Source organism: Alosa alosa, chromosome 7 (assembly GCF_017589495.1).
Source record: "Alosa alosa isolate M-15738 ecotype Scorff River chromosome 7, AALO_Geno_1.1, whole genome shotgun sequence".
Classification (NCBI taxonomy): Eukaryota; Metazoa; Chordata; class Actinopteri; order Clupeiformes; family Clupeidae; genus Alosa; species Alosa alosa.
This window is the reverse complement of record NC_063195.1, coordinates 31570896-31587111: the sequence shown is the minus strand read 5'-3', so window position 1 is coordinate 31587111 and position 16216 is coordinate 31570896. Positions and strand designations below refer to the sequence as shown.

At 40.7% G+C, this 16216-nt stretch overlaps 1 protein-coding gene across 3 annotated transcripts; it reads right to left on the bottom strand.

Annotated features, from left to right (window-relative positions):
* Window positions 1–6915: 6915 nt before the first annotated feature.
* Window positions 6916–10135, bottom strand: LOC125297169. 3 transcript variants are annotated; one of them, XR_007193970.1, is made up of 7 exons: window positions 10048–10130; window positions 9812–9941; window positions 9642–9678; window positions 9364–9523; window positions 7418–9096; window positions 7229–7283; window positions 6916–7132 (listed from the first exon to the last, which is right to left on the bottom strand). XR_007193970.1 is itself a non-coding variant. In XM_048247330.1 (7 exons), the coding sequence occupies exons 5-7, from the start codon at window positions 7976–7978 to the stop codon at window positions 6990–6992; spliced, it is 759 nt and encodes a 252-aa protein (XP_048103287.1). In that variant the 5' UTR covers window positions 7979–9096; window positions 9364–9523; window positions 9642–9678; window positions 9812–9938; window positions 10048–10135; the 3' UTR covers window positions 6916–6989. The 3 variants fall into 3 exon arrangements, 1 of the variants encoding a protein (XP_048103287.1); XM_048247330.1 differs by having other exon boundaries at window positions 9812–9938; window positions 10048–10135; XR_007193971.1 differs by lacking the exon at window positions 6916–7132 and having other exon boundaries at window positions 7139–7283; window positions 9812–9938; window positions 10048–10135.
* Window positions 10136–16216: the final 6081 nt, after the last annotated feature.

Below are 16216 nucleotides of genomic sequence, written 5' to 3'. Positions count from 1 at the left end.
CTCTGTTTGACAGAGGGGGGAGCTCTGGCTACACGGTTTAATGGGGTTGGACTCTGATGTGACATGTTGGCTTATGTGTTAGGGGTTAAGGGTTAGGGGTTAATACTTGTATTATTGTGCTTTTTTATGTTAGAATATGGGCATAATGTGTATAATGTTCTTAGATTAGGGAGTAGTAGTTTTGACGTTTTGGTATCCCATAATCTGTTGGTGGATGCTATTCAGGAAACCAGATGATTCATTTCTTCACTTTCCTATCATCCGATCTATCCCCCTCCAACATGTTCCCGACTCTCATTGTACTTCTCTTTACTCTTTTGTTTCTCATCCTCGTCGAGAGGTTCCAGCGCGCCTGCGCAAAAGCAGCCATGCCAACTCTGGGTCTGGGAGAAGGATCCCCGCAAGATCATAGCCTACAGCGTAACATGAACTTAGTATTTTATATCTCTTCCTTAAACTCTTTTTTCCAATGGTGTGTTAGTACTTAGGTCATTTAAGTTCTTGTGACTCCTCCTTTTATTCTGAAATAAATATATTCATATATAAACTTTTCACTATACATAACCGTATGCTCTGATTCCCATTTAGGCTATGGGACAAGGGGAATAGAATAGAATAGAATCTATTTTAATGTCCCCATGGGGGAATTTGTCTTGGACTCAGCACAGCATAACCCAGTGATAGACAACTTAGATAATTAGCTTTAATATGTTTGTTTATTTGCATTGGATTTTATTCAAATACAAAGAAATTTGATGTGAGAGTATGGTCTTTGTCATTTTCTGTCCTTCAGTTTATGAGTATGGTGTATGGTTGATGGTTTTACAAATGTATTTGTGCTAATGTAACATCTTAAGTCTGTTTCTGTTTATCTGGATGTTTAGCCTCAACACGCCCTTGAATTAATCAGTGCCCCACTAGGGCCACCCTTGTTAAAAAAAAAACTTTTAGAATCGCTACTGAGGTGATGATTGCTGAAAAAAAAACACATTCAATTGCTGACTGCGCCTTTAATGTTTGATTCTGTTTACTGACTGATCCGTTTGGGACCAAAATTACATCAGTCTGACCTTGTTGCTTGGTTTTCACTCTGACATACACCATCAACTGTGATGTGTGCCCCTCTTAATGTCCAGTAAATTAATTTAGGCACAGGTACTTCAATCAAGTTGTAGAAGCATCTCAAGGACCATTGATAGAAGTAGGATGCACCAGAACTCAATTGCAAGTGTCACAACAAAGGGTCTGACTCTAAATACTTGTAAATTGAATATTTTAGTCTTTTAGTTTTTATAAATTCACAAAACACTCCAAACACCTGCTTTTTTGTGGAGTGTTGGAGTATTGTGTGTAGATTGATGAGGAAGAAAAAATAATTTAATCCATTTTAAGATGAGTATAAAACATAACAAAATGTGGAAAACTTGAAAGGGTCTGAATACTTTTCCGGTTGCACTGTATGTGTAGCCTAGAAATCTAGACGCACCCTAGCGACTAGTATAGCAACTCTCCGTTGGCTTGTGAGCTCGAAAAATTAAACTTCTATCAGGCCAATCAAATCGTGTATAGAGTCGTTAGGCGGGCTTAACATAATGATTGATGGCAGAGTTGCAACGGTTGGGCTTGAATTCCCTGCTACTTGAAAACAAATAAGATGGATGTTGCTGTTGGCGAACAGTGTGACACGAGTTAAGCTTTTATTAAGTTGGCAAAAGTTTGAACTAGCCAACTACCTCCGCTGGTGGGAAATGCATGGGACTCATAGCGCTGTCCTATTGCGTGCAGAGGGAATTTGAAAGACAACCGATTATCCCGCCCCTCGGACTGAGCACTGCGAACGGTGAGTGCCCAGACCCTACATTTTAATGTGGGTCTGGCTCGCCAGGCTACTGTATGTGTGCTTCTCTATGTGTGTTCGCTTGTGAGTGTATGTGTTGGGGTAATGGTGTGTTTGTGTGGTGTGTGTGTGTGTATGTGGGGGGGGGGGTGCGTGTGCCTGCTTGCCCACATGTGTTTTTATGTGTGTGTAGATGTACATGTTTGTGTGTGTACGCTGTGTGTGTGTGTGAGACTGTGTGTGTGTATGTGTGTGTGTGTGTGTGTGTGTGTGTGTGTGTGTGTGTGTGTGTGTGTGTGTGTGTGTGTGTGTGTGTGTGTGTGTGTGTGTGTGTGTGTGTGTGCGCGCGCGCGCGCAGTGTACAGTCACGAAATGTACACATATATTCATTTATTGTATGGTCCTACACTTCAAATTATTTAATTTTGTGCAGTTTTGAACGTCAGCCAAAGATACCTGCGATTACAATGCCTCATTTTTGCTTTTTCATTTTTAACTAGGTCCAATGAATGAACTCAACTGACAACAGGTAAATCCACTGATTCGGTCATTGAGGCTCTCTATGAAAACAAACGTCTTTCCAAAGTTTATTTTTGTATTCCAGGGTACAGTAGCCTATTTGCATATACCTAATGTCTTGACAATATCTTTTTCCCTACGGATTAGCCGTTTAAACTCGAGTTAAAAGACTGGCGCTGCTCTGAACTTTCCTGCCAGTAGGCTACTGGTTTATGACGTCAGCCGCTACACCTCTGTAGTGGCAACCGGGTGATTCATTCATTCATCTTTAGATTACAATAACAATGAAATAACTAGAGATATAGTATAATAATTGTGGTAAATAAAATAAAACTAATAATATGATAACCTACATAACATTATAAAGGAGGAAAAATAAAAATACATAAAATATTAATATAGAGATGTAGCGGCTGACGTCATAAACCAGTACTGGCAGGAGCGACGCCAGTCTTTTCAATGGCACAAATGATTAAAATGTTTATGTTCATGTTTATGGTGTTCATGTTTATGGTGCATTACTTTAACAGCAAAATCTATGCACTGTACCTTTAAATAACCATCCGACGTCTCTTTTGATGGGTCAGAGGAAAATGAAAATTAACCGGGAAACGAAAGTGAATGTTTTTAAGAGGAAGCAGATTTTGAAAAGAAGTTGTTAGCTCTGCCTTCATTTTATATTGTGATTATAGAAATTCTTTGCAAAGATAGGCTTACGTCAATCAGCATGTCCAAAGACTCAGAGCAAGTTCATGATTTATTTATTTTTTTCATTTTGGTAACTTTGAAATGAGATTTGATTTAAATGTCCAGATGGTGTGAAAGTATAACAAGAAACAAGACAAGTATGATACCCATATACATAAGAAGACTTTGATTGATGAAAAAGATTTGTGAAAGACAGTAGGCTATCAAACCCTACTATCTAGGCTATCACAGAATTTAAAGTCAGATAACACAGACTATGATTTGCAACGACTAGGGATCTTGTATGGTCACTAGAGTAGCCACCCAGAAGCTTGTAGTTCTTAGTGTTAACATTTTTAATGCCTGATTCGAAACAAAAAATCTCTATAGGAAAAGGAATGGAGTTCAAATTGCTTTGGCTCTCCCGTTTGCTAAGTTGGGAAATGTTTCATACTTTGTGCATATTTTAAGTAGCCTATACATATGTAAGACTACCATTCTTTTCCACAGGAGGTCCTTCCAAGTAGGCCTACACTCTCTTGATGTCGAATGCCTCCAATCAGTTAGGCATTCTGGATTCAGTGTTAAAAATGAACCTGGACTTTGCCATGAAAGATCTAGAGGCCTAACCTGACCCTAGCCAGATGAATTTCGTTCCGCTTAGCTCCGCCTAGCTTCACGCACATCCATCTGGGACCTCTTCCATTGAGAGTGATTTCTGCAACCGATTTTATGGTACAGCCAATCAGGACGCAGGGCGGGAGTTTCATAGATGTGACATAGCGTAGAAGCGACTGTGAGACTGTTATCAGCGTTACGGGTTGGCTTCGATGTGAGTGGTTGAAGTAGCACGTCATTAGATGACGGACAAGTGGCTTATTCAATCATATGCAAGCATGTTTTGATTAGGCCCAGCCTTCTGAAGCAACACTTCAATGGATCGGTTCCAGATGGATGAGTAGAGCTAGGCGGAGCGAAATTCATCTGGCTAGGGTCCGGTTACTAGAGGCCCATGTCCAAAAAGAAAGATGCTACATTACAGGTGGAAGGAGAGCAAACTCTTATCAAGATCAATGCATTTTTTATATTTGCAAAGTGGTGTGGAATGACAATAATGATCTCAAACTGCTTCAGAAAATCAGAGTGAATGAGGCCCAGCTGACAATTGCAGTCACACTTTGTTGGACACTGTTGCAGGGATGAAATTAAGAGTTGCATGAAGCAGGCACGTGAGAAACTGGCCTCTAAAAAAGAAGGTCTTGCCGATGTGGAGCGGAAGATCATATGTGGAGAGCTGCACCTCACCTATGTTACTTTGAACCCCTCCACTACCATTGAGATCCGACCTGATCGAAGAGTAAAAATTAGCAATGTCTATCTGAACGACGTCCTGAGAGTGATGCACCAAATGGAGAAGTCTGGGGAGATGTCCCCAGGAATGTTGGCCTGCTTCCAGCACCTGATAGCTTCTAGACCTAAAGCTAAATGTGCGGGCGCTGTCCAGGTCTTGCTCATGAGTGATGGCAAAAGAGTTGAGTTTCTATATCGTGATGACCTTCAACTGCTTGATTGTTTTGTTATATTCACTGGTGCTAACAACAAGCCAGAGATGCGCCATATACGACAGAACACTGTCTTCAATAACATGGGACAGTAACCATATGAATATCAAGGGTGTTTTTGTGTACATGGTATAAGATTAGCCAGTTAGAAGAATAAGAAGAGTTAATTGTTAATTATTAGGACGTTAAGATTGACCATCCAATTCAATGGGACATTCTGTTGCATTCTGAGGAGCCTTTTTAATAATGTAATTAATGAATGGGTTTGACTTACTTCTGAGCTCAACTTCACTGCTTTATCTCACAATGTTACGCAATTTATTTTCTTGAACATTGTAATCTTTGTCAAATATTTAGTAATGTTCTAGTTGTTTTATTATTATTTTGTCCTTTAAAAGTTATATTTAGGACATTCTCCTTCATGAATCTGCATGTAACATAGATATTGTGTGTTAAATAAACGCACTAATGTCTGGTCTGAATGCTCATAGAGCCGTGTTTTTATTTATTATCTCCCCACCAAAGCCTGAGAGGCCTCACACCACATTTTGTATGTCCCTTCCCTCTCTCCTGATCTCACTCACAACTATTGTAAATGGCTTGCACCCTTTACCCTGGACACAGTACCTGTGGATTAGTTTACTATCCATAGCGCAGAACTCCCCAAAGAACTCCCCAACGCGCAGCGGAGCCCACTGCGCGTTGGGAAGTTCTTTGGGGAGTTCTGCACGTTGGGGAGTCCATTCATTCCATATAACAGGACACCTCGGTGGCCGTTATCCCTTACGTATCATACAAATAGTAGGCTATTGCACATTTGGCGTAAAGCAATTTGTGATTCTCGTGTGTGTGTGTGGGGGGGAGGGGGGGGGGGTTGCTGGGGCTGGTTCTCTGTAGACGGATAGTTGGAAATCACTTTCAGAGCGATTCTGAGAATGATTAAAAACTGGCAGCCATCAACTTTAGATATTCAGATGGGAAAGGCCCTTCATTCCTCACAGCCAGGGGAGTGCATGCGCACACAATGTGAGTAGTGATGGGCCAGATGTGGCCACTCAGCTGAGCAAGAAAGCATTCCAATTACTTCATCATTCACCCTTATTTAGTATTCACAAATAAATCTGCCCTCATTACAGTGAGCAAAGAGCAAGCAGAGCAAGCAAGTTTGTTTGTTTATGTTTAAATGTATTAGCAGACGCTTTTGTCGAAGGACCACAAACAAAACACACCAGAGAGGAGCGTCCCCCTTCAGTATTCCCAGAAAAACACGTCTTTGTTTGTTTCCAGTTTTCGGAGCCTGTGCTGCCTACAGAGACGTTTTTTTTTTTTTTTTTTTTTACAGTGTAGGCTACTTACGTAATGGGCAGCTAGTGTTTGTGACGACATGATTGCTGAATGTGATAAAAAAAAAAAAAAAAAACATACAACTGCTGACTGCACCTTTAACATTTGATTCTGTTTACTTACTGATCTGTTTGGGACCAAAATTACATCAATCTGCACAGTTTTGAGAGAGACTAGAATACGCATTTACAGCATAAATCATAGCTTATAGGGTAAACTTCGCTACTTCATAGTAAATCACTCTTTTAAGCCATTAACTGGGCAAAAACCATCACATGGCTATGCTACTGTGGAGAGACACATGACTTCAACATGTCCTCAACAGTGATTTTCAAATACACACAGGAGAGATGTTAAATTCTTTGTGCTATAGGTAGGCATTTACAGTCAAAACCAAAATCACTAACAAATAAGTAACAAAAACATCACTAACAGTTCAGCCTTCAAGAGCATTTCACCAGGGTTTTCAAGCAGGCACCTTCCTTTATACAGTAGGCGTTTTATTGAATTAGGTCATGACACCTCCAAAAGGCTTAACACTGGTATCTGGTGTCCCAGACTCACCCCCCTCTACACTCATGATGGGTCCTCTTGAAGGTAAAAGTGTAAGTTAATTATGTAATGATATTCATTAATGTTTTTCCCAGTACATTTAAATTCAGCCTGTGAAAATACTCAATTATTCAACGTTTGTTTTTGATTTTATGCGTCACAAACGGAACACAGTTACGTGCCCCCTATAAAATTGTTTTTACGCGACGCAAACTGGACTGGGCTCCAGCCAGGCTAGGTTTAAACTCAACTCTTAATACATCTGAACACTAACAAATCTGAATGGCATGTTGCCAGAATTAAATTCTGTTCTGCTACCCCAGGCTGTCAGGACAGCACTGTATGAAACTGAAGATGTTATTACCTCAATATTACTTAATTTTTTTAGGGAAAGGTGAATTTATTCATGGAAAGGTGTGTGTGTGAGAGAGAGAGAGAGAGAGCGAGAGAGAGAGAAAGACAGAGAGGGAGAAAGAGAGAGTAAATGTTCAAGGTTCAGATGTGCCTTGAATGCAGCAAGCGAACGTCCTGATGAAAAAGGAGCATTTACGAGTCTTCTGGCCCGACGCAGACACAACAGGAGTAGCCTTATTAGATGGTGTACGAGAGGCTGGACTCTCTAAATGCCCAGCTGCCAAAGAGAGGAAAAATTCGCACCACACCGAACAACATCAGCTACAGAAACACCATCATCAACAACACCACCAATAATAGTATTAAAACTTACTTGAGTCAGAAAAGGCACTAGTGGGAGCCACCTTCTTGCTGCGTCTTTTTGGCATCTGAACGAGGAATGGGGAAACACATGAGCTGTGCTACCTGTATACCTCCACATGTGAATAACCACTATATTGTTATTGTGCTCAAAACAGGACATGTGGGAAAGGTAAAGGATCACAAAGCCATATCACTGCACCTTCATACTGAACCTCAGTTTGGGCCTCTTCCTGGTGGTTTGCCCAGATGCTGCTCCAGGCACAGGTTCAAGTGGCTCAGAGGGTGCAGCAGTCGGAGTTGATGGGGCAGAAGTTGCCTCTGTGTCACAATGAGGCAGCAGCTCTTTCCTCAATGCCGTGAGCAAGATGTTATCAAAGGACACATCCTGTGTCTCCACAGCTCTCTGCAGGATGGCCTCAGGTCCAAACTCCTTCAGAAGGAACTTGTCCATGCTTCTGTAAAAAGTCTGGATTTTGGTTTTGCTTTCATATGTCAGGAAGTTCGACGTTCCTGAGGCACTGCTGAACTCAAAGAGGACTTTCTGAATCAACTCTCGGGAGCAATCCGTCATATCGGCAGAGGCAGTTTGTTGATCCAGGATTTTGGCCAGCAGTCTAAGCATCAGAACTGTGACAAGACAGCCATAGTCACTGCTGTCTGGCACAGAGGTCCCGGTGGATGGACGTGCACTCATCTGCTGCTGCACAATGGGCCCAACTTCAGTTTGGTGCCTGGTCAGTTCCACGTGTAGGATATCCATGACCTGGTGAACCGATCACCCTGGTGAACAGATCTAGTGGGTCCCCAAGTTTCTGGGATGCGTAGTTCAGTGCCATGTCTGGCTCATGCCCTGCAGTGGCAGATTTGGTGCTTTGGCTCCTGGTGGATGTGGTAGCTCTGACGTCATCCACTGCATCAGACTGAGCAGAGTCAGACACCCTCAATTCTGAAAGAAATCTCTCGATGAATCCAGAGAACCGACCACCATTGTGATCCTGGCTGGTATGAAGCAGAGGGTGTCGAGTGGAGGAACGTTCCATAGCTGTGTCATCTACGTCTCTACCAGCTGATGACAGCATCCTGGATCTATCAGACAACCGGGAAGAAGATGACTTTTGACGTTTCTCCAGCTCGGAATCAACTATATCCATGACCTGGAAGGTCATCACTCGAGTGAACAGATTGGCCACATCTTTAAATTTGCACTCAGCTTTAGAGGGCACATGGGGGATACTTCTTCCTGCATCAGAAGATTGGAAGCTTTGAATCCTGAGAAGGGGAACTCTGGCCGAGGCAGCATCCTCACTGGCGTCCTGTACCATACCAGGAAGAAAATACGGTTGAAGCAAATCCTTGATGGCTGCTTCTGCGTAGGAATAAATCACGTGAGAGGCACTTAAAGTCCGCTTTGGAGTTCCTTTGGGCAAAGTCTCAGAATCTGATGTGCTTCCACTAGCAGCCACAGGAATGGATGTCTGGCTGACGTTCTCATTCTGAAGAACATCCTGAAGGTGACTGACAAGGTTCTTGGCGATCTTGTGGATATTCCCACTGGATACGAGCCTTTCCAGGATTGTGTTGATGCAAGTCGAGTCGTGGAATGTATTTCCATGTTGCGCATCTCTCATGGCTTCAGAGACGTTGGATACAATGTGCTCACCAGTGTGAGTGGAGAGTTTGGACACAGAGCGTAGAACAGCTGTCTCAGAGACCTCAGAGGTATGAGTTCTCCTCAAGGTAGCCAGGGCAGCTTTCGTCCTGTGCATCATTTCTCTCAAAGGGCCACTTGTCATTTCAGGTGATGCAGCAGAGCCACTTCTGATTGTACTGCTCTTATCCAGGAACTCCCCATTGGTGTCCACTGACCCAGCCAGTGACCTATGGTTTGGTACAGAAAACGGAGACGTTCAGTAATGTTACAAGTACGGTGATACGTTCATATTGTTCCTTTGAGGAATATGAAATCTGTCCACATTCATGCACACGAGTCGAAACCCAAGATATTTACTGTATTTATATATAAGTACAATGTATAATGAGGTATAGCAATGTTTGTGTATTAACCCAACTGTGATGAGGAAACTACTTGTTACTTCTCACACACAAGAATACATGGTTTCTATATGTCTTGTTGCTAGATTTTACCTTTCAATTGAGGTGAGGGAAAAGATGTTGAGGTTCTGCTGACTGGAGTTCCAGCATCCTTCGCCACGGAGATGTACGCAGGTACAATCACTATCATGGAGCTAAGACTCACTACCTTCAAGATGGCCATGCAGAGTTCAGAGAACTGAGTCCTTGTCATCTGCAGTCAGCAAAAAACATAATTAATAGCAACAAACAAAAACATACCAAACAAATCTTGTTGAATGTTGAATTTTAACCAGTAAACCAGTCTGAATGACAGGAACAGCAGTACATACAGGAGTGTTCAGCAGGCTGCTGAAATCCTCCCACTCCCTGCAGAAAACAAGAGGCAGAACAGAGAACATGTCAGTGTATCAGGCAATAATTAGTTTCAATCATCAACAATATTTTAGTTCAACCATCTGATGTTAATAATATCGAATAATATTGATAAAGCATAACTCACTCTTCAGAGAAACTCAGTATACACTCCTGAAAAGAAGAAAGGTGAGTCTCTTCCAAAAAGCCAGGGGCAGATCCTGAGCTGGAGCTATGACTGCGTCCTGATGAACACTGTTCATGCTGGGAGGGACCTGCTGGCCACGGAAATATAGAGATATACTTGAAATACAAGGAATAGATATTCCACCATATGTAGAGCACCATATGTTAATTTAGAAATAAAACCTGCTCCACTCTCACTTTCAACTTTATCACGAGCCTTTTTCATTTTTTGGAAGATGATCAAAACAGTTAGAAGAGTTAAAGTCTCAACCTGTTGTCACTGAAGGGACTAAGTAAATGATACATTTGTCTGAAATCGAGGGGACAGTGTTTTACTGTTTGTGATGTCATAATTGCAAAAGCTTACAGTAATGATGTCATAAAGCAAGTTGCCATTATCAACAGTTTCTGAGTTTATAGCAGCATGGACAAAGAAAAATATCCCCATGTCAAGTGGCACAGGCAAAAAACAAACTATATAAATGTTAATGTTCATGTTATTGGCAGACCATTTTGTCCAAAGCGACTGACTTATAACACTTGTAAGAAATTACTGTCCCTGACTTAACATGAGATTCATGGTAAAGGGTAATCTCCCAAATGGTGATCTTATCAAGATAACAAGCAAAAGGTGCATGCTCTGGCCTCACCCAGATACCTTGTGCCAGGAAGCAAACTGAGGTGTGAATAACACCAGCCAATTGCAGAATAGGCATGGGGGTAGGCCACAGAATCATCCCAGGCAAGGGGGAGAGATTAACTAAAATATTATATAGCCAAAAGTTGCCAGATCGATTTGCATTATAAGCCTAAATAATTTACATCAAGAGTGGAGGATGTACCTTGAAACAGTATGGCTAGAATTTTAGATGCTTATTGTTAGATGCTTAAGACCAACACTGCTGAATCTGGGTTTCACATCCTTTGTACTAGGCTACTCTACAGGAATACGGGCTGAATGCTGGATCAATCAAAAGAAACATCCTTTATGCCTGGCAATGGCAAGCCACTCAGCGTATGGTTGTTGAAAAAAGAAAATGAGATGATGAGTAGGCCTATCCTGCCAACTTTCTACTTTTGTTTCAGAAAATACACACGTTTAAAACAACCAAGGAGATAGTTTTAAGGACCGGAAAGGGACAAAAAAGTTTCAGATTTGTGATGATAATGAAATAATCAAAATAAACTCCAAAAGGGAATGTGTCATACAAATATTCATAAATCTAATCTTTATTTAATCTAAATACAATCCTACGTGGTGATCATTCAGTATGATAAAACATATATAAACAATAAGATATCAAAAAATGTAATTGAAAAAATGAATGAGATCGCAATCGCACACAAATCAAGACAATAGACTACTTCATTAAGTGTGCTTGCAAAGCAGCACACTTATTGTTCTTCTTAAGTTTTATTATTATTTTTCCCGTCTCCCTAATTTTTTGTCAGCCCTAGCGCCTAGGCCCTTTGAGACAGAGACACCGTTCCAACTTTAAAACGTCCGGTCAGTACCGGTGTAAGTTGGTCGCGAAGATGACGTCAGCTGGGCGTGCCGTTAAAGATCCGCCATATTGGATTGAACAGAAAGCGAAACTAAATTTTCACAGGTCACAAATTTGATCCGAACGCCACGAAACTTGACGTACATTATCCTTGGACCATGCCTCACAAAAGTTACCGGAAGGATTTTTGATTTTCAAAAGCGTTTGCCCGTCACAGCCAAACGAAATCGGCGGTTAAGCTCCGAAACAGGAAGTCGTCCATATCTCAGGAACACTGTCACATATCGATACCAAATTTTGTATATGAACTGGGGACTCCAGTGTGAGGGTGCATAAGCTAAAAAAAAAAATATTCCAAAAGTTTCCATCATTCTGCAAACCACCCACGCGTATTTCAAAACCCTCACCGTTCACCTTCTATCACAATGCCTTCCAAGTCTAATCAATGTCTCTGTGCAGCCACAATGTCTGCAGGCAACCTTGCCCAGTCATGAAATCCTTGCTCTGCCATGGGATAGTATGGACTTCCGAACTGATATAGCAAGGAAAACAGTAGCTATATATAGCTTACATAATAGAATTGTTTTCACATTGACGGTATTCAAATTAAATTTTTCATTATTGTTAAATATCATGATGGGAGAGTATTATTAAAAATGTTACAAGTATGCAAATGCATATGTTTACGGGCATTTAGGTTTTACTGTGTTGTTTTGTTGTAAAGACATGCAAGGCATTCTGGGCCGTAATGAACAGTGGTCGGCAGCACTCCATAGGCTACGTATTAATATGAATAGGTGTTTCTGTAAACCTAGGGATAATAAACAGCTATCTCTGTTACAAAAACGAGCTGGTAATCGCTCATTGAAGAGGGTACTATGATAAAAAGATTGTTTTCCTAAAAGCATGGAGTTGACGAAAAGAATAAACAATCAATGTCAACGTTAATGTTAAATAGCCTAGAACTATCTGAACGCTAGGTGGCAACGTTGTATTGCATTTCACTAGTGTAGCCTACTTGAAATACGGTGTGAGATTCCCAAGTAAGGAAGGTGCAAATATTATGTAATTTATCATGGGAAATTATTGGAAATGTTATTTCTTGTTTATTCTAATTGCAAACCACACACATCCATTCGGGAATCCTGCGTACACATTTAATACTGAAAGACTATCATTTCGTTTATTTGATGTTGCCTTAACAACACAGCCTTCAGAGCAAAGATTCTAGAACAGGGCGTCAGAGAGACACGTTTTGAGTTTGTGGCCAAGAACCTAAAATATCGGTTTCCATGTGCTGGATGGTGTCGTCCTTTATGAAAGTAAGTGTTTTATACAGTTAACGTTACAGACATAATGAGTCATGTTGTAGTGGTCAACATAAATGTGCCCCTTCTGTTATTAGAATGCTAAGCGGAGAAGCATGCTAAGCAGAGATTTAGTATCATTAATTTCTTGTGTGGCTAGCTATAGGGAGGAGGAGATGTAGTGCTACTGTATGTTGCTAATTGGGATTTATGTTGTTTAGCGTAATGCCATGGTCATTTGATATGAGATGCTTGCACTCGTAACTTAACATCCGCGATGTAACTTTAGGACATATATTATTTTTTTTACTAACAGTAATTCACGAAGCACTTTAGCCCTAAAAGTAGCACCTACGTCTGTGACTGCTTAAAAGAAGTGGCAAGGACTCCTAACGCGATGTTTTGAAATGCGTCTACTATTGTCTACAGGAGCTTCCAATCGCGAGGGAACTAGCATTGTAGGCATAACTAAGGGATGCAATAACACCACCAACAACCAAAACTAGCCTACTCATTGTCAACATGTACATGAAATGTAACGTTTAATGTGGATCAAATTAAAATGTTTTCTTTGCAAACGTAGGCATAGGCATATGGTGACAGATTAATTTATTAATGCTGCTGTGTGAATCACGGTAAGCGCGAATGAAGTGGCCACTTCTTAATGGGACCCACTGTATGGAAGTGGGATAAGTAAAATAGAGATGTTTTAAATAAGATAAGGTTAATCAGAATTCTACGATATGCCCGCTTGACAACGGCAGAGATAGAACTGGCCTTTGGCCATAGCAACCATCCATTTAGAACGACTGGCCTTCATAGCAACCAAAGATCTGAGCTGTGTTGCAATGTGAGGCAAAGTATAGAACGGTGATGAAACATACAGAGACAGGTCAAGAAATATAGTGCAATGTAGACAGTAGTATACAGTTGATTTACAGACGGTGGTTTAGAGTAATATGAAGTATTCCTTTATTCTGAGATAGGCTACATCAATAGGCTCTCAAAACAACCCCAGGCTCACAAAACAATCCCAAACAGACATACGGTCTTTATAGAGCAAATCCATATACATTATTTGTCAAATAAACCAGTAAAACATAATTTGTGGGATGGAATATATAACATTCACACTCATAGCTCATATTTTTTTTAAAATAAATCAGTGAAAAAGTATCTGACAAACAAGTAGCTTTTTTAATGCCTTGGTCATATTTCATAATTTCAATTCCTCTGTAGGTTACCTGATAGCCCAGTTTGAGAGGCGCAAGACACGTGACATTATTTATTTTTGCAGCCAATCACTGCTGTCATTTTATTTTATTGATTTGATCTCAGTCATAGAAGCTAAATTCGAAGGCAGGCCAAAGGTAAAATCCAACGAATCACATTCAACCCGCAAGCCAATAGTTGAATAGCCCTCTCCTAGAGCTTTTGGGATATTGCCACTGCTCCAACACTGAAAGGCACCGTTACAATGCCTGGATCAAGCCAGGTTCAGCATAGCGTATGCCACTGTCTGCTCACGTTGCTGACCGGACCAGGGCAAGCACATTTTCGCAGTTCCCGCCGGAAATGCAGTCTAGTTCATTTTTATAATCGCACTCATAAGAAGGTAAATACTCCACTCCTGTGGTCATACACCGTAACTTCATGTAGTAGTACGTCACATGTTAATGGATAGTCATTCTACATCCCGAATGCTGCCATGCCACGAGTGAAACATAAAGCATGCAGGAGACATAAATGTAAATAACAAATACGATTGGTTATCTGCATGTGGGTCAGTAAATACAAGGGTTTAGGCAGAGAGGTTGAAGCGAGGTTTAGGGAGGGCATAAAACCATGTTCGCCTGAACGAAATAGATGACATGGCATGGTCATATTATTTGCTGCTACCATTTGCACGAGGTCGAGTCTACACACCAGAGAAACTTTCTGCATGGGTAACACAATGGTCTGCTTGGATGGAGTATTCCAGCTAAATTCTGCTACCTTTCTGCTATCCATACCAGGTGCAGTTAAAAGTTCTTGTTTTGCCTGAGAAAAGGCATGCAGGACAATTTGATTTGGTTTCAGTGTCGGCTAACAGCACCGATGTGGTGGCTAATGCTAGCTTCGGCTGTGACGACCTCTTGTTCTTCAGAATTAACATTACACCCTGTACTTTCGTCGTCTTTGTAAATTTCTTCTACCAACCTTTGTGGTTGTTGATTAACGTTAAGGAAACGCTGTATATCCATAGCCTAATTCTCTCAGTCTAGATCTTTAGTTGTTTACATTAAGCTACCTAGGGCTACTGTCAAATTGACATCCAGCACAATTCACGTTTTAACTGGATCAGTTTTGACAAACCAATCATCCATTTACTATAGCAGCTAGGGCCTGTTCGAAAAGTTCACTGACAAGGAGATGTTTGCCTTTAAGTTCCCACCGCCCAGGTCTGATTTTGAAGAGAAATTGTGGCTTAGTTCTGCCTCTATTTTTAAACCGAGATTGTATTTCAGAATTTCTTTGCACACATCACACATGACTTCAACATGTCCTTATCAGTGATTTTTAAATAATACACACAGGAAAGATGTTGGATTCTTCGTGCTATAGGGTAGACTGAGTAGTTGAGACACTTTTTGCCCACACAAAATCAAACAAAAAATAGATACTGAAAAGAAGTGATTTTCCACACAACATTCCACATGCCATTTCCTTAGCTTGTAAACTAAAATATTATCAATCAATAATACCCATAAGTAGTTTATATTTTCCACAATTAGCTCATAAACATAAGGTGCATTTTTTGTCTTGACTGTGTCTCAACTGTATGGAGTACAGTTGAGACACCTACAGTTGAGACACCCATCTTTAATGATGTATACAGTAGTTAACTAACCGTTAGTTGGAAAGTTGAATAAATAAAAACATAGCAATTGGAAAGTGTTTGTAGTTAAAATTCACCCATTTCATTTAAATTAGCGTTGGTAAAAAGGAATACATCATGAACAAAATGTGACACAGGAACAGATATGGCGAACAGTAGCCTACAAATGGAATGTTCAAGTAATAACACAATCCAATGTGTGTCTCAATTGTCCCCCGCTGACCACCTCACACATTTCTCTAGATTTTGCAACGACCTTACATGACACAATGCCATAGAATATGCCAGTTTTTAGGACACAGAATAATGTTTGTAATGATACCAGTTATGTTTAACAGTAACATAAGTGTAATGAGCTATTCATTGTCGAAGGTGCATGGTGAAGTGAAATTCTTACTTTGGAAAAAAAAAAATGCCGATATCCTTGGATGGGAGATACTTGTGTCGTTCAAATTTTCCATGATCAAAGAGGGCACTAATACGCATGTGCATAGCAAAAATCACAACTTGGGCTTGCAAGCAAGATATTTAAGGTGTCTCAACTGTACTCAGTCTACCTAGGTAGGAGATCTATAACCAAACCTATTTACCATCAAAACCAAAATCACTAACAAATCACAAATCTGTAACAAAAACATCACCAACAGAACAGCCTTCAAGAGCATTTCACCAGGGTT

Bases quoted from the DNA above. Each gene is read 5' to 3' on its own strand.
- LOC125297169 (XM_048247330.1), bottom strand. From the start codon at position 7,978: ATGGATATCCTACACGTGGAACTGACCAGGCACCAAACTGAAGTTGGG. The intron at 7,284-7,417 runs GTGCAGTGATAT...TTCCTCGTTCAG, and splicing joins AACTGAGGTTCAGTATGAAG to ATGCCAAAAAGACGCAGCAA. The intron at 7,133-7,228 runs GTAAGTTTTAAT...TCTCTTTGGCAG, and splicing joins TAGTGCCTTTTCTGACTCAA to CTGGGCATTTAGAGAGTCCA.